The sequence below is a fragment of the Zootoca vivipara genome, chromosome 1 (genome assembly GCF_965207765.1).
Source record: "Zootoca vivipara chromosome 1, rZooViv2.hap1.1, whole genome shotgun sequence".
Lineage (NCBI taxonomy): Eukaryota > Metazoa > Chordata > Lepidosauria > Squamata > Lacertidae > Zootoca > Zootoca vivipara.
The window spans coordinates 43,593,362-43,616,241 of NC_142582.1; the positions used below are offsets into that span (position 1 = coordinate 43,593,362).

Consider the following 22,880-nt stretch of genomic DNA (forward strand, 5'->3'; position numbering starts at 1 on the left):
CCGGCTCAGCAGCAATTCTCCCGAAGGAGTTAAAACTACTACACCGGAGGAGGGCCCCTCCCCCCCTCCCCGCGCGCGCGGGAGACGGCCATTCTTTAATTCTTTATCTGACTGTGATTTTTTTTGCAGATGCCAGCTGCAGCCGCGGCTTCCAACATTCCCCGCCCTCCTTCCTCCTAACGGGGCAGCCTATTGGAAGGGAAGCCGATTCAGCCGCCCAGCTCCCTGGAGCCCGTGCTGTAGCGGAAAGCAGCGGCTGATCGCCAGCCAATCGGACCGAGCGTGAGGCGGAGCCATGCCGGCCAGTAGAGGGGCCGTACAAAGCCTGGTTTTGAAAGGGGCGGGTTGCCTCTCTCCTGCAAAGAGGAGCGTGTGAAGGAGCGAGCGAGCGAGCGCCAGGCCGGGCCGGGCCGGGTGAGGCAGCCGCCGCCGCTGCAGCTTCGCTGAGGGGAGCCGGTTCTATTCTCTGCTAGGAGAGGCCGAGGCGGCGGCTCTTCGCGGGAGGTGCCGTTTCTCTTTGCAATGAGCTGAGGACCACTCTTCTGGCTGGCTGCAAGGGGCACAAAAAGCTGCCCCCTCCCTAGCCCTCCACACCGCGCGCCGATACATTGAGACCCACTAGAAGCAACAGCAGCAGCAGCAGGAGGAGGAGGAGGAGGCGGCGGCTGGTGGAGTGTGCATAAGCAGTACGGAGTCAGCCTCGGCGGGTCTTTTTTCATCCCCTCTCCTCGTGGAAAAAATTGTGTGGTGCTGTGGGTTTCCCCCCCCTGCTTTGTTTTTGTATTTTGCATCGCTGCTTCAACTGGAGAGCGAGCCGTGCTGCTTGTTGCTGGCCCCTGCAGTGGAGACAGCGCATCTTCGCACGGAGGCAGCAGTGCAACGTCGGCTTTTTGGCGGAGGACTCCCTCCATGGATCTGTTCGCTGGAGAGATGATCTAGACGCAGGAATCTCTCCTCTTCCGATCTCCCACCTGCGCCTCCTCTTCCCCGCCGCCCTTGATTTGAATCACTCCGTAGATCTTATTTATTTTTATACATATTTTCCCCCCTCCCATGTGCCATCCCAAGGGCAAGCAGTACTGCCGTCCCAGCAGCCTCAGCAATCCCACCCATTTGGCTCATTCGAGCAGGAAAAAGGATGATTCCTCCGGCACTCCAGTCTCGGATTTGAGTCGAGAGCTTCCAATAAATACATTTAACTCAAGGCTTCGGGGGCTGCTGCTGCTGTATGCCATCCCTTCCTCATTGCAGCAATGTCGTGCTCGCCTTGAGAAGGAAGAGCTGGGAAAGAGGGGCGTCTGGGAGGTTTGCTTGTTTATGGTTCTCCAAGCCAATTTGTAGGGCCACTTTCCTTAAATAGGAGGGATCAAACAATGACCCAGCCGGCTTCCCAACGCCTCCAGCGCTGCTGCTGTGGCTGCCCTCTGCACCACCTCTCTAGATGACCAACAAATAAGCAGTTGCCCGCGGGGCAAAATTAAGAATGACGGTACTGAATCGTTTTGCTCCGCTTCCTGGAGAGCGTTTTCAGCGACTGAAATATGCAGCCTCTTTAGGACCTTTCTGACCAGCAGGTCCTTTTTGCGGCGGCAGGATCGCCTTGACCTCACACACAGAGAGGAATTATCGTGGTGGCTTTTCCCCCCCTGATGATGCATTTCGACTGGAAGGTGGTCTTTGCTTAAGGTGCGGGAGAAAACAAAAACCCAGCTGCCTCCACCACATTTGCTTTTCTATGCGTGGAAGTCTTGTTTCAACAAATGGTCAAAGCACTGGGGACTTGTGAAAATGACAGAGTGGGAATCCTCACCAGAGGGGCAGCCTTCCATAGGTAGGGGAACTTGCCTCCCAGGTCTCAGTGGATCTCCTTAAATTCTGGTTGAATTTTTTTTTCTATTCCCAGCAGCCTCTGGAGGGAAGGGGAATTTAACTGGCTGGCAAACCAGTCACCTTAAGGGTTTGAATTCCTTTATCGCTGGGAACTTTGTTTTATTTGGACTCGGCCAGGACTAACGTGTGTGTGTGTGTATGTACACACACATACACACACATGTCTTTCCTCCGCTGCACCTTCCACCATAGGGTGAGAGAAACTGCTCAGAAGCATTGGTTCTTCCTTGCTATGAGTGGGATTCCTTGTGATTTTATTTCTCTCCCTCCTACTCCTTTATAACTTGCCCCACAATCCCTCCCCCTTCTCTTCTGTCTTGGCAGGGCATGTCCCGCTCCAACAGTGTGAGCCCTCCGGGGTTTGCAGCTCCTGCTGTGCCCAGGGGTGGAGGTGCGGAACAGCATCGTTCTGCCTGGGGAGAGGCTGACTCCAGAGCCAATGGCTATTCCTATCCTCTTTCTACCAGGGCCTCTGTAAAAAAATCTTCCCGTATGGAAAGCAGGTGGAGAAGTGATGAAGACTACGAGTCACCAAGCAGCAGGAACCACGGGGTGAGTGGCTGCAGGATGATGAGCTTCAGGTCCAAGTCTGCCTGGCAGGATCATGGGGTTGACAAGAGCCAGCACCCTCGCCGTGCAGGAGATCCATCCCTTGCCATGAGTCCTAGGCGCTATGGTGTGGAGCAGGGTGAGGTGCATCCACGCTGTGTGGAACTGGGGCTAGAGGAGAAGCGGATCAAAGCCAAGATCGATGAGTTGGAGGAGGAGGTAGAACTGGATGACGAAGGGCGGTCTGAGATGGTCTTCTCCATGGGCAGCTGCTGTGGTAGCTTGCTGCAGATCTTCAGGTCGAAAAAGTTTCAGTCGGAGAAACTGGAGCACCTCTACCAGCGCTACTTTTTCCGTCTTAATCAGAGCAGCCTGACCATGCTGATGGCAGTGTTGGTTTTAGTGTGCCTGGTCATGCTGCTCTTCCACACTGTTCATGGCTACTATCAGGTGCCCTATGTGGTGGTGCTGTCCTTGGCCATCCTGCTTATGGTGGCTCTGGGTGCAGTCTGCAATCGCAATGATTTCCACCAGGACCACATGTGGCTCATGTGCTACTCTGTCATTCTGGTGGTGTTGGCTGTGCAAGTGGTTGGCTGCTTGCTGATGCAGCCCCGAAGTGCCTCGGAGGGCATCTGGTGGACTATCTTTTTCATCTACAGCATCTACACCTTGCTGCCAGTCAGGATGAGGGCCGCGGTCATCAGTGGTGTGGTGCTGTCTGCCATCCATCTGGCCATTTCTCTCAAAGTCAATGCAGAAGACAAATTCTTATTGAAACAGGTAAGGCTCGGTTTTTGGATGCTTTCACAGCTTCTGGTTTCTAGTACAAATGTGGACTTAGTTCAGTTTGAGAAATAGTTGTTTTCCCAGGAATTATGCACTACCAGCTATTATTGTGGGGACTTGATTTATTGATTGCCCTGAAGTGTGAAGCAGTTATTAATGATCACGATCCCTGTAATCACCCAAGTTTCATTCCCAGTGTTTTTCATGGTTTCACACTGAATAATATTGTTTGCCTTGAAAATACAAATGTTAAAAATATTTACTGTTATGCGCCTGAAATTCAGAACTGATTTCACTAGAAATCACAGAGAAGTAGAAATAAGGATTTCCTAGCTTGCTGCAAAATTTAGCTTCTTATTGCTGAAGATATAGATTTGAATAGTCTAGCGACTTACCTGCTTTGCAGCAATTAAAGCGGCATGGGAAGGTATCCTTACTATTTACTATGAGTGGTATAGAGTAAAAAAAAATTACATTGCAATGCACCATTGTCGGAAATGACATTTTTTGGATAATGCATTTTTGCATTGAACCTGAAATTCCTGCCTCTGCAGTGCTTGGTAAAGAAAGAAAAACTTCTGTTTAAATATGCTGCATACCAAAGCTTCAGAATTTTTTCCCCAGCAACCAAGTACACCAGAGTTGTCTTTCTGTTTAGTAAAAATAGCAGTTTCTGTGTGGAAGTGCATGTGCACATGTGGGTTGCTTGTAGCTTTAAGAATACTGTTTTCACTTTAAAAGTTGTGTGCTGTTGTGATGGGTAGGCATTCACTTCATAAAGTTAGGAAGCAGGTGTTAAGATTACCCTGTTGCAGTATTGACTCTCCACACACAACTACAAAAGGACATGTGAGTTAATATTTAAAATACTCAATAATACTTTGGTTGGATGCATTGTACATAGCTCTTTATGCCCTGAGGAAGTAACATTTGAAATGAACTGCCTACATATTTACTGCCTTGGGTGCAAAAAAATTCAAAGTATCCTGTGAAAAATATCCTGTGGAATTTCTCCTTAAACATGACTAGATTATGTTATATTTTGCTGAATACCGCTTTATTTGCGGAGTATTTATTCACCTATGATTGATTAGCATCCAACCACAATTGTATAGATAAAGTACAGGTAACTGGTTTACAAATACTTTGGTAAGAACCATCCGTGGGGGAGGGGGGGAATCTCTTTGGGTAGAAAATTGGAAGTCCCTTGTACTATATTGTATGAGGATCCCAACAAAGACATGTACTGTGTGTTTATATATCCATTACTTTAGGAATTGCTGGATTAAGCAATTTGGGATTGTTTTATTTTGCCACCATCACCTAAAGAGAACATGTAAAAACTTCCCATGCCTATCACTCATGGACATTGAACAGGCACATCCAAATTTCTTACAAGGTCATAGCTAAAAGCAGCAGCTGCAAGCCGTCAAATCCTTGGTTCAAATCTCACCTCAGTTATGAACTCATTATGAAACTTTAAACAAGCTGCTAATATCACAGCTGTAGCGCTCACCCATCAGCAATATAATAATTACAACACTGGACTACCTCATAGGATTGTTGTAAAGTTCCTGGATAACTGGCTCTCATTTATTTACTTCCCCTTTTAGTACAAACATAGTTCGTGCTAACATATAAAGGGTAAACTATGGTGACCTTCTGAACCAGAGTAAGAAACCATAGTTTGATGGATGTAATGGCGAATTATTCTGAATAGGAGGAAAATAAGTTAATCCAAATGCATAAAACAGTTGTGAAGGAAAGGAGGGGCTCAAGGGGATCGGGGGTGGGGCTGAAGGGAGACATGGCATTTGGTGGGTGTCTCAGGCACTGCAGGAGGGCTAAGCCATTGCCCATCCCTCAAAACATCAGCTGTGGAAGTTTTGGTGATTTATTCCAAAAAAGCTCAATAATGGTGGCGGCTCCCCAGTGGGGGTTGCTATGCCACTGCATAAAGAGAAATGACAAGGGACTGTGCAAGCTAAGACTCACTTTTTAAATGACATACTACGTTTTGATGTTACCTGTGAACCTGCCAATGTATATGAAGTACATGAAATTCTTGAAACTTGCTACAGTATGTAAAAAAATAAGTGTTGCTAGCCAGCAATAACCTGCAGCTTCTAACTATGAAAATGTGAGCCATCTGTGCTATAATTTAGTGAACTTTTTATTAGCCAGGCTCATGCTATGGAACAGGTTTTCAAATCTAAGTTGATTTTTTTCCACTCACCAAAAAAGGTTTGTAGTGATATCTGTTGTGCGTTAAGGCTGTAGGCAAGAGTTTCTATTTAGAGCTTTCTGATACTAAAAAATCCATATCGGCAACTGCCTCACAACTGTTAGCAGGCGTTTTTGTTACCTAGGCTGTAGCTTGTTACCATGGAAATCTAATTTTTCTTTGACACTGCCCCACTGATGCATACATTTCCTTTCGTTTTCTTTCTGGTTTGTGGATTTTAAAAAGTGTGGAGATGGATAAAAGCCAAGTAAATCAAATTATTTTCATGCCTTTCAGCTGCTGCTATTTTTGGTCTTCATTTCATTCTTTCCTAATGAAATCTTTATTGATAAGTTGCTTGTTGAGGGGTTATATTGCTATTGATCAGTAGTGAAACTAATGGCTGATGCTGCAATCCTTTTCACACAGTAAGGCCTGATGAAATCAGTGGGAAGACATGCATAGGATTGCACTGTGAGTGGCTAAATAGCTGTGGCTTTATTTGAATCAATGGTTATATCTAGAACAGGTAGGGGTGTCTTTTAAGATACAGTACTCTGAATACACATTTACAAAGACCTCTAAAGTTAGAAACATTTGCATCAAGCATTTTATTCTTCGCTTGCTTTATTATCTAAATCTACCATGCCCCAAGAAACTAGAGTGTCATTGTAATAACATGAATATAAGGAGGAAAATACTGACAAGATTCATTAGTCTTTATCAGGCATCCCCAAACTTCGGCCCTCCAGATGTTTTGGACTACAATTCCCATCATCCCTGACCACTGGTCCTCTTAGCTAGGGATCATGGGAGTTGTAGGCCAAAACATCTGGAGGGCCGCAGTTTGGGGATGCCTGGTCTTTATCATAACTTTTTTTTCTTTCTTCAAAATTCCTTGCATGTTTTTACTTCAGGAAGAATCTCCAAGTTCACTTCAAAGTTCTCTTTACGTGAAAGCTCAGTGGCAGCACTAAACATTTCATCTTTCTACCTTCTCATTGTTGCTGCTCCACAGAATTCTACTGGAATACAATGGGTGGTAATCAACCCCATTTACATTAATGGTCCTAAATTAGTCATGGCCATTAATTTCTATGGGGCTATTCTTGAATATGACTGGATTGCATTCCATGTTAATGTGTATGAGGCAGATTCAAAACTTAACAGGCTCTTGTATACTGTTAGTTGTTTTTATGCCAAGATTATTTTTGGTGCAGCGCTGAAGTATCTAGGCATGCATCTTGAAGGATGGTGCCAATATATACCAGTAGTTCACTGAAATATATACCAGTAGTTCACTGAAAACTAAAATGCACCACACACATCATTCTGTTCCATGGTAAAAGCAAAATATGAAGGCACTACTTGCTTGCATATAAGTTTCTGTGGTATGGCCATATGCTTTTTTTTGTGCGGTATAGCAATTGACATTAACCTAATATTAGCCGTTGGTGACCTAGAATAAGGTGTAGTTAGATTCATAGCAACTGTACTTTTGCTGCTTTCCCGCCCCTTGCGTTTTATTCTAGCCCTTTTTCTTTTCCAGCAGAGTCCTGATAACATAGTTTTCAAACAGCTGCACCATCATGTGTCTTTGTTTTATAATTATTCTCTGATCCAAGCTAGGCTTCCAGCTGTTTAGACCTTTTAACAACAGCTGTGTCACAACAATACTCTACTTTAATGCTCTCTGACCTTGAAGTCTGAGAACAAGCTACATGTGGTGTCTCTTCACCCTACAGGCTTGCATTAATTAAACATACTTGATCCAATAGTATGCTGAGAAGCTTTACTATGGGTGTAATAATAGCCTGCTTGCCCCTTCGTGAATGGATGGAAGCAAGTATGTGAGTTCACATGTGCCACATGCAATCTGTAGGTGGTACATCACTCACACATAAATCTCCCTCCAAGAAAGCTTGTTTTGGGGAAGAGTGAAGCTGCCTGTTCTTTCCAGTGAAACATCAACTGACATTGCAGATAAGCATCTCATCAAGGTACTGCTTGTTGAATAAGATCTAATTGGTTTGTAGTGTGGCAGAATAGCCTTAATAGTAACACAGCCATGGTTCATGGACACTTTCTACTGCCTGTCTATTTTTGCTGATTAGGAGTCAAAAAAATCTGATTTCTGTCTCACTTGAATTGTCTTTTTATGCTGTAGGCCAGAGGTCACCAACCTTTTTGGGCTAGAAGTACATGTGGACTTTTGAGAGAGTGCAATGGGTGTCAGTCCTAAAATGGCTGCTGCGGGGTCATGGCATAATACGAAATGACTGCCACAGCTAAAAGAGCAAAAAAAGGCGGAAAGTATGCTGTGAGCATCTGTTGCCCCATCTATGCGTTGGGAGGGTGGGGGGATATCCTGCCAACCTAGCAGTCCCTGCTCCTGCCAACCTAGCAGTTCAAAAGCACGTCAAAGTGCAAGTAGATAAATAGGTACCGCTCTGGCGGGAAGGTAAACAGCGTTTCCATGCATTGCTCTGGTTTGCCAGAAGCGGCTTAGTCATGCTGGCCACATGACCTGGAAGCTGTACACTGGCTCCCTTGGCCAGTAAAGCGAGTTGAGCGCTGCAATCCCAGAGTCGTCCGCGACTGGACCTAACGGTCAGTGGTCCCTTTACATTTACAGTGGTGCCTCGCTTAACGAACGCCCTGTAAGACGAAATTTTCGCTTAAAGAAAGGATTTTTCTAGCGGAGGTTGCCTCGCTAGACGAATTCGTTTTACAAAAAAAATGTCTAGCGAATTGTGGTTTCCCATAGGAATGCATTGAAATTCAATTAATGCGTTCCTATGGGCAAAAAAAAAAATAATCAAAAAAATTCAATGCATTCCTATGTGATTCGCTAGATGAATTTTTCGTTATAAGAATACTCGTGGAACGAATTAAATTCGTCTAGCGAGGCACCACTGTACCTTTATTCAATGCAGAAGAGGCTGAGGTAGTGCAAACAGGAACTCAGCAGGAAAAGCATTTCTTGTGGCTTTTTGAACCAATATTTACTTAGGACTTTTGTGAGTGTCTTAAGAAGTACTGATGAGCACACTGGTGCCCTTGGGCACCGTATTGGCAATCTGCATGCCAGAATTGATGTTCCTGTCTTAAAAAGATGTGTGTCGGGGGGAACAGTCTGTGATGCTATGTAACAGAAATAGAAGTGTCATGGTGTGCCTTATTTTAGAAATGTTGAACTGAACTTAATTTAGTGCCTACTATTAACTGTGGCAAGAAAAGCTCTAGAGTTGGCATTCAGCAGACCATCTGAATATTATCAGTTAATCACCTACCTGTATTTGTCTCTGGTTAAATACAGAGAAGCCAAGATTGTCCTTCTGCAGGAAGCAAGCAGCCTGTGTTTTTAATTGGATTGTGGTTTTATCAGATAGGAATGAGGGCTTCCTTCTATCTGGTGGTCTACACATATTTTTCATTGTGATCCCTTGCTCAGTAGTAAAACCCACAACCACACTGAATAGCTGATCTTTGTGTTCTAAAATTTTTTATAGTTTAAAACAAAAATCGTAGTTGTGCAACCTGGGTTTTCTTCCCCCAGAACAGTGTCTCTGCTGCGTCTCCCTGCTATCCCGAGCAATGTCTATGTATGTAAAGTGTTTATCTGTCCCCTATCTACGGAATGTGTGCCTGCATGAGTGTATGCACGTTTTTGTCATGTGATCCATGGAGGAATAGCCAGCCCTTAATGGAGCCCTGAGAGAGGTTAGCCACCTCTGCTTTAGAACATATTAATTTCATTATTTCACAACTGTTGATTAACCTTTGCAGTTAGCATGTCTTTCACTCTTCGTTAGCATTTTGCTAAGTTAATTCTTTAAATACATGGTAATTATATTGTCCTTTGAACCCAGCCTCTCCCCCCCCCCCGCTCACCAAGCGAACATGCTCACTGAAAACTGACCCAAATTAATTGAGACACTGAAGCATTGTTCACTTGCCAAGTCTTTAAAAGGGAACATCATTCTATATCTGAATGGATAAATGATATCTTAAAAAATCTGTTTATAAAGGGCAAGTATAGATACCGAAGTCTTATGAATGTCATTCTCACCATCACATAAAATGAGCTCGTTTCTGCAAGCTCACTACAGAATAGCTTGTGCTCTTTGAATTTGATGACTAGGGCACAGATCATAGAACCAAAGAGTTGAGTGGGACCCCAGCTGTCATCTAGTTCAACCTCCTGCAATGCAGGAATACTGCCCACTGCCATCCCTGGGTGGACACAAACCACCAACCTTTTGATTAACTGCCAGATGCATAACAATGGTAAAATGCATTCTAGATCGTCCCAGAATCTGACACTGAAAAAGATGGCACATCTAGAATGGGTGACATTCATAGCTGCCAAGTCTCCCGTATTCCCCGGGAAACCCCCGTTTTTCCAGCTGTTCCCAGCCGAAAAAACGTTTTTTTTTTGTTTTCCCCCGGTTTATTCTGGCGCGGTGGCCATTTTGGAACTGGGCGGAGCATGCTCAGAAGCGACTTTTGATGCTGCTTTGCCCAGTTCCAAAATGGCTGCAGCGCGACTTCTAGTGCGGTGGCCATTTTGGAACAGGGCAGAGCAGCATCAAAAGTCGCTTCTGAGCATGCTCCGCCCAGTTCCAAAATGGTGGCAGCGCTACTTCCGGTCTGCTACTTCAGATCCAGTCCCTTATTTCTCAGGCCGGAACTTGGCAGGTATGCATTGGTCAGATGTCACGCTAAATCATTGTTAAATATTATGCATGTGAGCTTGTGCCCTTCCTCCTCCTCCAGGATAGCCGTTTCCATTTTCAAATAATTGCCGTTTGTCATTTTGTTCAGACCAGGAGCTATAGTTCATGTTTTAACTATGCCTTATCTGAACAATTCATGATTATTAACCATGGCACGAAGTTGGCTTGTTTGGTTTCTCTACAGTTTAGATTGGTTACAGTTTATCTGGGTTCATACATAATGCCAAATCACAGTTAATTGAGAATGGAAGTATATGCTTCTGATCTGTGTGGGAGGGGGAGCACAGAAGCCCAATGATTCCTGCATATAACATGAAACTTCATTGTCCAAATGGACACTCTTGATGGGTACTGGGATTGTTGTTTTTTGCATATGTAAGTGAAACATAAGCCGTATCTGTTAATCTCTTTGGTCTCTATTTTTCATTTTTACATCTTATTTTTCCTATTTCTTACCGTTTCTGCATTGAGCTGTTAGCCTGTGGATTGAGGTTACCTTTTAAAATGTTTTGCATGGTGCCTAGTTTTTTTAGTTATTTATTAGGAATAATAAATAAATGTACAGTAGTAGTAGTAAAAAATAAGTTACTGTAGCTTTCAGACTTCAGTTGCAATAAAATTATTGTCTCGTTATTTATTAGCAATTTACTGTAAACTTTAATAATTGGTTTATTGCTGCATCACAAACAAGGCTATTTTTCCCATGAACCTGCATTAGGTTTAGTTAGCTCTTCAAGCAGTAATAGAGAAAATTGTAGCTGGGATCATGGGTGTAGACAGGGGGGGGCAGGAGGGGGCAGCTGCCCCCCCCCTAGAAGCAAAAAATTATTGTATTTTACAGACCATAACCAATACTTTGCCCCTCCAAAAACTGAAGTGGAAAGGGCTTTGCTTTAGCAAGAGCAGCTCTCCACTTGCTGGGGGCGGGAACACAGCTGTAACAAAAACACATCAAATAAATAAAGCAAAGTGGCTACCAGTACTTAAGCAGTTAAGACAATGGAGCAGAATATCCCTTCAGGCAAGGTCCACCCTATTCACCCTATTGTTATTCAGTGGGGGTTGTTAATGGGCATTCAGGGATCGCATTAACAGTTCTATTGGCGATTTAATGAGGGTGCAGAGGATTCAATTTGACTAAGGTGGCCCTGCAAGGCTAAAAGGAAGTGAATAAGAAGGGGGGGCTGTAGCTTTGATAGACACAGTGATGTTTATAAAAAGCATTGGTGTTCCAGTCTGCCCCTCCTCCTGCATCTGTATACTGTAAATCAGGGGTGGCCACCTCCCAAGAGACTCTGATCTACTCACAGAGTTAAAAACTGGGAGTGATCTACCCCCTTTTGGGGGGTTCAGGTCAAAGCTGTTGAGTTTTTTTAAGGAAGGGAAGCCCTGTTTTGGGGGGTTTAGGTCAAACTTGTTGAGCTTCTTTTAGGAGGGAGGGAGGCCCATTTTTGTTTAGGGCTTCAGGTCATAGTTCAGCTTTTTTTAGGGAGGAGGAAAAATTTGGGTGAGCTTTTTTTAGGGGTGCCAGTGATCTAGCAGTGATCTACCACAGACATCCAGTGATCTACTGGTAGATCACAATCTACCTGTTGGACGTGCCTGCTGTAAATCAAGCAGAGAGAAAGCTGCTTACAAGGCTCCTGTACAGGTGTACCGGTATCTTCCTCTTGCTGCAGAGTTCTAGCATCACAGCGTCACCCAGAGGCACCCACAAATGTGAGTTATCCCTCTCTCTATTTCTTCCTTCCTTTCCTCCCTCTTCCATCCTCAATAAAATACTGGGGGGGGGGCAGATAAGCCCCACATAGAAAGCCCATCAACATGGCGGGGGGAGGACTCTTTAAAATACAGTATTTACCAGTAATTTCTTTTGGGGGGGGAGGCACCTAGGCCTCTAGGAGTTGGCTGCTATGCCTAGGACAATTCAAGAAAGCAGAATCATGCATATGCTATGGTAATATATCAATAGAATCATGGAATTGTAGTCGGAAGGGACCACAAGGGTCATCTAGTCCAACCCCCTGCAATGCAGGAATTTTTCCCCAATGTGGGGCTTGAACCCACAACATGGTTGAAATATTATGCTGATATGCAGCAACGCCTCGGAGCCATCGAGACTGCGGCCCTGTCTTGCCTCGCCCTCGCCTGCCCTGCCACCCCCTCTCCCCTGCCCGACCCTCCCATCCTCTTGCTGCAGAGTTCCAGCTTCACAGCATCACCCAGAGGCACCCACAAATATGAGGTATCCCTCTCTCTATTATTCCTTCCTTCCCTCCCTCTTCCATCCTTAATAAAATACTGGGGGGGCAGATAAGCCCCACATAGAAAGCCCATCAAAATGGGGGGGGGTGACTCTTTCAAATACGGTATTTACCAGTAATTGGGGGGGGGGGAGAGGCACCTAGGCCTCTAGGATTTGGCTACTATGCCTAGGAGTTGGACAATTCAAGAAAGCAGAATGATGCATATGCTATGGTAATATATCAATGGAATCATAGAATTGTAGTCGGAAGGGACCACAAGGGTCATCTAGTCCAACCCCCTGCAATGCAGGATTTTTCCCCCAAGGTGGGGCTTGAACCCACAACATGGTTGAAATATTATGCTGATATGCAGCAACGCCTCGGAGCTGTCGTGACTGCGGCCGTGCCTTCCCTCGCCCTCACCCGCCCTGCCACCCCCTCTCGCCTGCCCGACCCTCCCGTCCTCTTGCTGCAGAGTTCCAGCATCACAGCGTCACCCAGAGGCACCCACAAATATGAGTTATCCCTCTCTCTATTTCTTCCTTCCTTCCCTCCCTCTTCCATTCTTAATAAAATATGGGGGGGGCAGATAAGCCCCACATAGAAAGCCCATCAACATGGGGGGGATGACTCTTTCACATACGGTATTTACTAGTAATTGGGGGGGGAGGGCACCTAGGCCTCTAGGAGTTGGCTGCTATGCCTAGGAGTAGGACAATTCAAGAAAGCAGAATGATGCATATGCTATGGCAATATATCAATAGAATCATAGAATTGTAGTCGGAAGGGACCACAAGGGTCATCTAGTCCAACCCCCTGCAATGCAGGAATTTTTTCCTAAGGTGGGGCTTGAACCCACAACATGGTTGAAATATTATGCTGATATGCAGCAACGCCTCGGAGCCGTCGTGACTGCGGCCGTGCCTTGCCTTGCCCTCGCCCACCCTGTCACCCCCTCTTGCCTGCCCGACCCTCCCGTCCTCTCCAGCCAAGCAGGGTAGCCGCCGCCGTTGCCAGCCCCAGAAGCACAAGGTGGCCGCTGCCGCCGCTGCTGCCACCACGATGTCGTCAGGCCAGCTGGCCCTGTAGCCCCGCCCACGTTCCCACTTTGTGGCCCCGCCCCTGAATGATCATGGCTTGCCCCCCCCCAGTTTTGATCCTGGCTACGCCCTTGGCTGGGATAAGAGTACCAAGGGCGGAGGGAAGCAATACAACTGTTTGGGGAATGTGCACTTCAGTCATCAGGGCATTGCTTAAATGAGTTAAGCTAACAAGTATGATTTGCCTTCTTATTTTACTTTGTAAATTGGGAGTGACTTTAAACTTGTTATCATTCGTAGCTTGTCTGGGTCCTTTTATAAAGCTGGAACATTTCTGGAATGTTATTTTTTCCTTGCCTTGGTCAGTGCAACAACGGTTTCTTGAGTACCTGCCATTAACTGTGCTTGGCATGCAATTAACGCAGGATATTTTATTTGAATATTTAGACTAGTTATCAAGCAGTTGGACTTCATGGTTGCAGTACTGATGGTGTGCTAAAACTGGTCTATGTTAACAAGTTCATGAGAATCTAGGCAAGAGACAGGACTGCTTGTCTTCTGTGGTGTCATGTCTTGTATCTGCATCTGCAAAGTGTTTGTGTATGAATGTTGGTCACTTAATGGCTGCAGCATCAAGTGGTGACATGTGTGAATGTGCCACAAGCCTCTGCATGTATATGAACAAGTTAATCCATTGAGAAATGGCATATTATGAGATTCTATAGAATCATTCAGCTAATGGTCAAAGAATTAAGCCTTTTTAAAAAGACAAAATAAATGGTTAGAACTGCACAGATTCCCTTTTTAAGTAAGTGATAGTTCATATTTTAATAATCTTTAAAAATGCAGACTTCATATTTTCCATATAGGCATTTTTGTGTGATTTGTGACCCACCAAGCCAAATGTAGCCCATCAGTTATATATGGCAATTCCCCAGGGCATTACAGATGCCCTACTTTTGCTGACTGCAACTGCAGAAACTGATTCAGACCCTGGCTATCCACAATGCATTGTGAAAAATCGTTTGTTTTTTTAATTCGGTCTGTATTTGCTCTATTGGGAATATGGACAGTGACCAAAAGCTAGAGCCACAACTAAAAGAGAGCTTAACATTTCTTAAATACAATGCTTTTTTTGGGGGGGGGGAAGCAGGGGTACTCATTCCGCTAAACATTTTGTGAATCCAAGTTTGGCCTCATTGAGGGGCAGTATTTCAATATGAGTAGGAAAATGAGAGTACCCCCTAAATACAACAGAAAAGTGGTGAAATATTGTAGATACCTATTTAAAACAGTGAAAACATGATTCAAAATAAACAATGATTATAGTACAACAGATGAAATTATTACATTGGCTATAGCTATTAGCTGCTTAAGGTAGATCACAGACAAAAAGTGAAATATAAGAAAGCAAGAACACTGAGAATGTTTCACTACATCAGCGGCGGCCAACTCCTATGAGACGGCGATCTACTCGCAGAATAAAAAACTGGCAGTGATCTAGCCCTTTTTTTCGGTGGGTGTGTGGGTGTTTCAGGTCAAAGTTGTTGAGCTTTTTTTTTGCATAGAAAGTCCTGTATTTGGGGGGGGGGGGTTTCAGGCAAAGCTGTTGAGCTTTTTTAAGGGAGAAAAGTCGCATGCCTAATTGTCACTAATGAAACAATCAGCCTCACTGCAAAACTCATTCTGTTCTGAAGATCGTGCAGTAATGGAGCATGGGGCAAGGGGGCGGGGCAGGATTCTATTTTAACACCGCTAAGAAAAGGGACCCAGTGATCGACTGCGACTTACCAAAACCTGTTGCACTAGATTATAGAGGCAGAAAAGCAACATATTGAAACAAGATAGGAAAAGTTACTTGAGGAGTGTATATATTCCCTTTATATTGAGAGAGACTTGGGATCTTTGGTGAGTAATGAGTTTAAAAAGATTGTAAATTTGTAAAATATTAACCCAAGGTATCAGAATGTATCAGAATTTAGTGGCTTTTCCATGATGATTGGAATACAGTTAATAAAAAAATAGGCTACATTTTTCTTATAAGAAAACCACATAACCACAATATATGTGGTTATGTGCCTATTTGTAGCCTATTTAAGGCCTCTCCTGGAAGCAAACATGCTTGCCTGATGAAATGCAAAAAGCACAGACCCACTCTCCATCTTCCAAAACCCCCCACTAAGCCACGATAATCGGATATGTGATCGAAGAGCCGCATGCAGTCATTGAGGCCTCTTTTCCTGGCCCTCTGAAACACTTGATTCCTGCCCCCCGCCCCGCAGCCCTTGTGCAGCCTTTCCAAATCCAGCTAAGCAAAGTGCTGGGTTTGAGGGCTCTCACAGTGCCCTTTCCAAAATCTAGTTAGCACTTTCCCAGCTTTAAGGAGGAGGTGAGAGGGTTCTAGGACCTGCCAGAGTCTCGGGCCTGCTTCCCAAATCCCCGTGCCTCGCTTAGTATATAAAGCTGGATCACCCTGCACTTAAGCCATCATGCCTTCAGGGAAGGTGCTGATGGGACAGGGAGTAAAATACAGTAACCATGTCAGCTAAAGGTTGTATGAAAGATCAGGAGAGCAGAAATGTGGGCTCCCCCAAAAGTTATTTGTAAAATAGGTCCAAAAAGCTGGGAAGCTGTTACTCTTCATCTGCCCCTTCAAGCATGATAAGTTTATAATAACATTCAGATCAAGTCTTTTCCCTATAGGAGGAAAGAGAACAACTCATGCTGGCGCATTTACATCTTTTTCTAGACTTCTTTTTAGACGCCATCCTCTGCAAAATGTTAAAATGCACATGGGAAGGCAGTGTACTCTTTGTTTAATGGCTGATCAATGCTGGATGCCAACTTTGCTGCCACATACACCCGGACAACACCATTACTGGCCCCAACAACATCCAACATACCATCTCAGGGCTATTTAATTGCTCATTGTATAACATTGTGTATGCCATCAAATGCCAACAGTGCCCTTCAGCTCTCTATATTGGACAAACAGGCCAAACCCTACGCCAAAGGATAAATGGACATAAATCTGACATCAGGAACCACAAGACAGAGAAACCAGTAGGAGAACACTTCAATCTCCCAGGACATTCTATACAAGATCTCAAAGCAGCTGTTTTATTACAGAAAAATTTCAGAAACAGACAAGAAAGAGAAATTGCTGAATTGGGACTCATTACCAAGCTTAAAACCACGGAGCCACCTGGGATGAACAGAGACATCGGATTCTTATCTCATTATGCATGATCTAGCTTTCTTTTGTGCCTCAGCCCTTGCTTCCCCCCCCCCCGCAGGACCAATTGCAGTCATCAGCAGTCGTTAACAGCCATCAGCAGGTTCACCACTCCTATCAGCCCATCACCCATTCCCACCCACCCACCCTCTGAAAATACATAAGGGTCTGGTTGATTCTGTTTCAGTGTATCTGACGAAGTGTGCATGCACACGAAAGCTCATACCAAAATAAAAACTTAGTTGGTCTTTAAGGTGCTACTGAAGGAATTTTTTTATTTTGCTTCGACTCAGACCTACATGGCTACCTACCTGTAACTTTAGCAGGGTGTGTTGGGAAGAAGGGGGGTGGGAAGGAGTGGGATCCATCTGTTAGTACGCCCTGTTCAGCCCAAGTCTTAAACGTGTGCATGCGCTAGGTCAGGGGTCGGCAACCTTTTCCAGCCGTGGGCCGGTCCACTGTCCCTCAGACCATGTAGTGGGCCGGACTATATTTTGAAAAAGAAAAGAACGAATTCCTGTGCCCCACAAATAACCCAGAGATGCATTATAAACAAAAGCACACATTCTACTCATGTAAAAACACGCTGATTCCTGGACCGCCCGCGGGCTGGATTTAGAAGGCGATTGGGCCGCATCCGGCCCATAGGCCTTAGGGTGCTTACCCCTGGGCTAGGCGACTGGAGCACCTTCACTGACCTTCTGATCACAGGAACATAGACATAGCATTCCCAGAGAACAGGTCCTGCTGCAGTGGACTCACACCTGCTCATTGTGAGCACCAAAACTCAGCAGAGTAAAACATAAGCAAAGCTGTGGAGGTTTTGAAGCATACCTAATTTATTTCTAACAGTCACTACAAATCGCTACAGAAATGCATGAGAAGAGCAGTTCTCATGCAGCCATTTATCCCCTCCTTTCTCTTAACATGAAAGTAAAACAAACGATCAGGTGATTCTTGCAATTGGAGGGGTAAAAATGCCAACATCATCTTGGGCAGGCTGGCTGGGAGAGATGCCATTGACTCCAGGGCACTGGCGGAGGAACTCAGGGGGCGGGGGAGCACACTGCCCCCTGCACCATCAGGGAGGGGATACCATCGTGGCTGCCCCCCCCAGACACACATCATGCACCCCCACCACCAGGCCGGATGTCACACCCCTGCGAACGGTGCGCCACACCCCACAGGACACACATCAGCCATGCCCCTGCCCACTCTCCGCCCCTGGTGCCAGAGCATGCAGCTTCCCCACTGCTCCAGGGTTGCACTGCTGTGGGGGACAAGCCCCACTGAAATGACCATGCTGTAAGATCTGGACTCCCTCCATGCAGACTGAAGGTGAAAAAACCATATTGTTTTAAAACTACAACAGTCTTCACTGTCTCAATTCTCCAAGGAAACACAGACCCTGGGTGAGTGCCTGGACCCCCACAGAGTCTTGCAGAGAGTGGGGGTGGCACCCAACTTTTGTAACAATATTCTATATTGTCTTCAAGGAGCAAGGCAGTTTTTAGTAATTTCCCCCTCCATTTAATTTTTATTTTATTTTTTTTGCAACCCTTGCAGATCTGTCTGCCATGGTTTTTAGTTGGCACATGACTTGTTTCTTTTTGCAACAGATAGTGGGAATTCTTTGGCTTACCCCACAAACTTCTGAAACCTGCAAGAGTGCCCGAAGTCATAGAGAAGTGTTGAACTCCTTTGTAATGTACAATTTGCAGTATATTAGTCTGAAATGAAGAGACAAAAACAGTGATAATTAAAGAGGGGAAATGAGCATTCTCTGTTTAAAACAGATATCCTGTTCCCAATGAAGGCAGCTGGGCAAATGATTTGTTCCATCTTGCCTGTTGTTAGTATTCTCTATCTGCGATGTCACGTCTAGGAAGTGATAGAGAAGAGTCTCTGACAATGTTACATGAACTTTTTGTAACAGTTTTTTTTCAGCTGGCATACATAAAGAACCAGCATTGGAGAGGTGAGATAAGCTTTCTCGTCTTCCTCTTTGGAATAATGTATGCATGTATGTATTACATATGCATGCTTTCTTATTTTGTTTAAGCGTTTCCTAGATTGCTATTTGCTTTGTCATCTCAGGATGACAACTATGGAATCTGCTATTATCCAGCTTTTGCAACACTCCTGAATACAAGACTTCTTCTTCTTTTTAAAGCAGGCTCCTGTCACCTTCAAGCTACTGTACTCAGAAATATAGAACTGTAATCTGGGAGGAAAGGTAGGGATTTCAAAGGTTGTATAATCTGTTGTGCTATTGCTTGTCTAAGATCGCTGCCTTATAAAACAGAGTGCTGCTAAAGCAAATAGAAGCATAGCTCAGTTGGAAAGCAGAAATGACTGAAGTGTTGGGTAGAGCTGTATCTCTCAGATAATGCAAGCAGCAGGTTGTTAACCTGCTACCGAAGTAGCCTCTATGCTTCCATGAACCAGTCACCTCTCAGAAATATTGAAGAGAGAAATGTCTACAGGACTGAGAAAATGGTTTCCTCTACAGAGGTATTCAGCTACTTCAGCTGGTTTAATAGTCATTCCCTCACTTAAGGGGGGGAGCAGGGGGAGACAGGATGCACTAGGGATCTTTGATGGATAATTATTCAACACCAGAATTATGACTACAGTACAATAATTCAACAAGCAAGAGAAACAGCTCAGGTGGCTATATCTAAACTAGGGATGGGCACACTTGCAAATGCAGGATCTACTTTTTTTTACTTAGAACACTGAGGTCTACAGTACTAGAAAAGAGAGAGGATGAAGTACTGAGTTACTGAGGAGCGAGTGAATTACAGATGAGTGATTAATTTCTCATATCTGTCTCTGGCTACTTCGTTCTCGGCTATGATGCAGCTCAGGCCTCTTGGCTAGGGAGCTGCTGCTGGAATGAAGGAAAACACTGCTCTCTCTTCCACTGTTGTTTTTATCCTATCGCTCTCATCTCCCCACAATTCTTTTTCCTTTTTCTAAATCTTCTTAGCTATGTGTGTGAAGGGAAGGGAGGATTTATTTATTTTATGAAAAATTTGGTGGTGGCAGCTTTTATCCTAATTTTAGACAAGGTGACTGAGGGTTCCACTTCCCTTTTTCCAGCTTGTAGTGGCTCCAAGACACTACAAGGCTCTCAACATCCTCCCTGCCACATCCTTCTTGCCATGTTTCCAGGTTCAGAATGTCTTTGGGCAATGATGCTGCCTCTTGACATTGCATGTCTTTTCCATGTGCACTCCCAGAAACTGAAGACTGCAGAGAAGCTCATGAGCCATGGAACTGTTTTTAAACTGTAAACTCATTTTATTGTTTCAAATACCTTTTCTGTGTCTTTGTCTAGTGCAGGCATCCCCAAACTGCGGCCCTCCAGATGTTTTGGCCTACGACTCCCATGATCCCTAGCTAACAGGACCAGTGGTCAGGGATGATGGGAATTGTAGTCCAAAACATCTGGAGGGTCAAAGTTTGGGGATGCCTGGTCTAGTGAGACTCTCTGCAACCTCCCACCTTCCCACAATCCCTGGTATTCAAAGGCATGCTACGGTACTCCTGAACATTTTGCTATTATGGCTAAAGAGAGGTGTTTCCTTGTGATGGAGCAGATAGGAGTGGCTCTGTGCTGAAGTTGAGGCAAGATGCAATTGGTATAAATTGGTGCAGGGTAGGGTTAGCATCCTCATTTTTTGAAGGTACAAGCCATCCTTGCCTGGTGTTTGGCTGCCTGCTTGACTACTGGATGGCTTTGAAGCAGGAATCCCTTGTTTATTTAGCAATTATATTATGTACGCCAAAATCAGTCAGGTTTCTTTTGTTTACAAAAGTGAATTTAGTTAGATGCCCTTGATTATAATTGTACTGTGCACTTCTCTCTGACCTGGCATTAGATTTGTCAGAACTTTAATTTGCGTTTCTACCTTTACACCCTGTAGTCTCTGTCTGGCTTATAATTAAATCCTTCTGTCAAAACCAGGCAGTCAGAGATATTACACGGCTAGTTTCATTATTTCTCCCCAGGTGCCCAAAGCTTGCCTTGGGGTTTGGGGATTTTGTGAGAAGACAGAGCAATAATGAGTTCCATGTTTAAATGAGCAGCAGCTTTTAAGGGGAAGTCCACCTCTGATATTTTCTTTTTTCCAGAGTGATGCTGTTGTGTATGGAAGGTAGACTCTGGCCTTCCCACTCTATGTAGTACTCCCTTTTAATATATTAATCAACACTGAATATTAATGAGTAGCTCTTATTTACTGATCCAGATGTATCTCAGCACTTTAAAATCCTGCTGACTTAAGTGCAGAGAGATTCAAGCACATGTTTGTTTACAGATTGATACATTTGTGTACTGCCCTTCGACATTAGTTTCCAGATAAAATAACCATCTAAAAAAATAAAATGACAGGGACCACAATTAAAAGTGGGATCAAGAAGCTTAAGCCTGGAATAATGTAAAAGGACTTTGCCTGGTGCCAAAAGGATAACTGCATAGGTGCCAAACAAGCTTCCCAATGCAAAGAATTCCCAATGCAAAGAGTCCCACAATAAAAAATGTCCAGTCCCTGGTTGCCACTGGAGGAAGAGGATGTAATGGGCAGGTGACTTGGGTCCATGTGTAGGTTGATTTAGGAGAGGATGTCCTTGGAGGTCCATTGTTCCTAAACCATGTGGGCCTTCATAGGTGAGTACCAGAAACTTGTATTGAGCCCTGAAATGGATCATGAGCCTGTGGAGTTCTCTCCGACCCCATGAGATTTGAAAATATTTTTTATTAGCTTTAGTATCTATATATCTCACAATGTTGTTGCCTTGGTTTTTTTTCTGAGAAAGACATCTTAAATCACCATACTGTGTGTGTGCTTACAGTTAAAGCTGTCTTATTCATATGGCGTTTGGTCTATCCAGAATGATGTGGCTGAACTGGACAAGTAAAACGATCCAATTCATAAATGTAATGTAAGACTGAAAAATCCCTTGAACATCAACCTTGACTTTCTAGTAAACATAATGTGAGGCTGCCACAGTGGGAACCTGTGCAGTGTAGACTGACTGCTCTGTCCTACATATTTTGGAGACCTAGATTCAGGCACTATTTCCCTATTTCACAAGGTTGTTGTGAAGCCAAAATTGGGGTGTGGTTGTGTGGAAATGTTTGCAACATAAGTTGATATGCCACACTTACATCAATGCATAATTAGGCGTATCTAAATGAAATAATAATATCAGTTATCAATTGGGGTCATTTCATTCAGGAAGAACTTCCTGATAGTAAGAGCTGTTCGACAGTGGAATTTGCTGCCAAGAAGTGTGGTGGAGTCTCCTTCTTTGGAGGTCTTTAAGCAGAGGCTTGACAGCCATATGTCAAGAATGCTTTGATGGTGTTTCCTGCTTGGCAGGGGGTTGGACTGGATGGCCCTTGTGGTCTCTTCCAACTCTGATTCTATGATTCATGCACAGGTGTTATAGATTTGGGTTGAGTTTGTGTAAGAGATTCTTTTTAGACAGTATCTTGGCATTATCTTGCCAGGTGGAGAGTGGAATCTAAGCAAGTAGGGGAGTCTTAAACTTATTGCCACTCCTTGGCAAGGCACTATGGTAGTTAATAAATGGTTGTTCGTATTTACCCATTCTGTTGAATATACCCCATACTGTTGAATATACAGTAGTTTTAATCAGTTGACCGATTGCTTCATCTAGTTCAGGCACGTCCAACTCCTAAGAGACTGCGATCTACTCCCAGTATAAAAACACTGGCAGTGATCTACCCATGGAGGGGGAAAGGGGGGGCAAAATCAAAGTTGTTAAGCTTTATTTGGGGGTGGGGGAAACAAAACTAGTTATGATAATTAAGGGAGGGGGGAACTGCTCACCAAAAACTGCGACACTGTGATTTAGCCAGCTTCCGTATCAGATCTTGCTGCCACAAAGAAAAGAGAAACAGAGAGAAAATGCCGGGAGGCAGAGACATTAAATGCATTGCTATATTTGGAGAGCAATTGCTAGGGAGCACACGATTGACAGCAGACATCCAGGGATCAACCTGTTGATCATGATCGACTGGTTGGACATCCCTGATCTAGTGCAATTGCCTACATTGCCTTGCAGTGGCTCTCCCGGGTTTTAGAATAGAGTCTGCCCCTGCCCTACCTGGAGATGCAGGTGATTGAACCTGTA

General features: G+C 44.5%; 1 protein-coding gene across 2 annotated transcripts in view; it reads left to right on the top strand.

Annotated features, from left to right (window-relative positions):
* Nucleotides 1–347: 347 nt before the first annotated feature.
* The window catches only part of ADCY5 (adenylate cyclase 5), a 184,088-nt gene continuing 161,555 nt past the window's right edge, over nt 348–22,880 (top strand). The window contains exons 1-2 of one of the 2 annotated variants that reach the window (XM_035128989.3): nt 348–1,831; nt 2,358–3,222. In XM_035128989.3, the coding sequence (XP_034984880.2) occupies nt 1,761–1,831; nt 2,358–3,222 (936 nt within the window). In that variant the 5' untranslated portion in view covers nt 348–1,760. Of the gene's footprint in view, nt 1,832–2,081; nt 3,223–22,880 lie in introns of those variants that run through there. The other variant, XM_060275982.2, reaches the window with a different exon arrangement.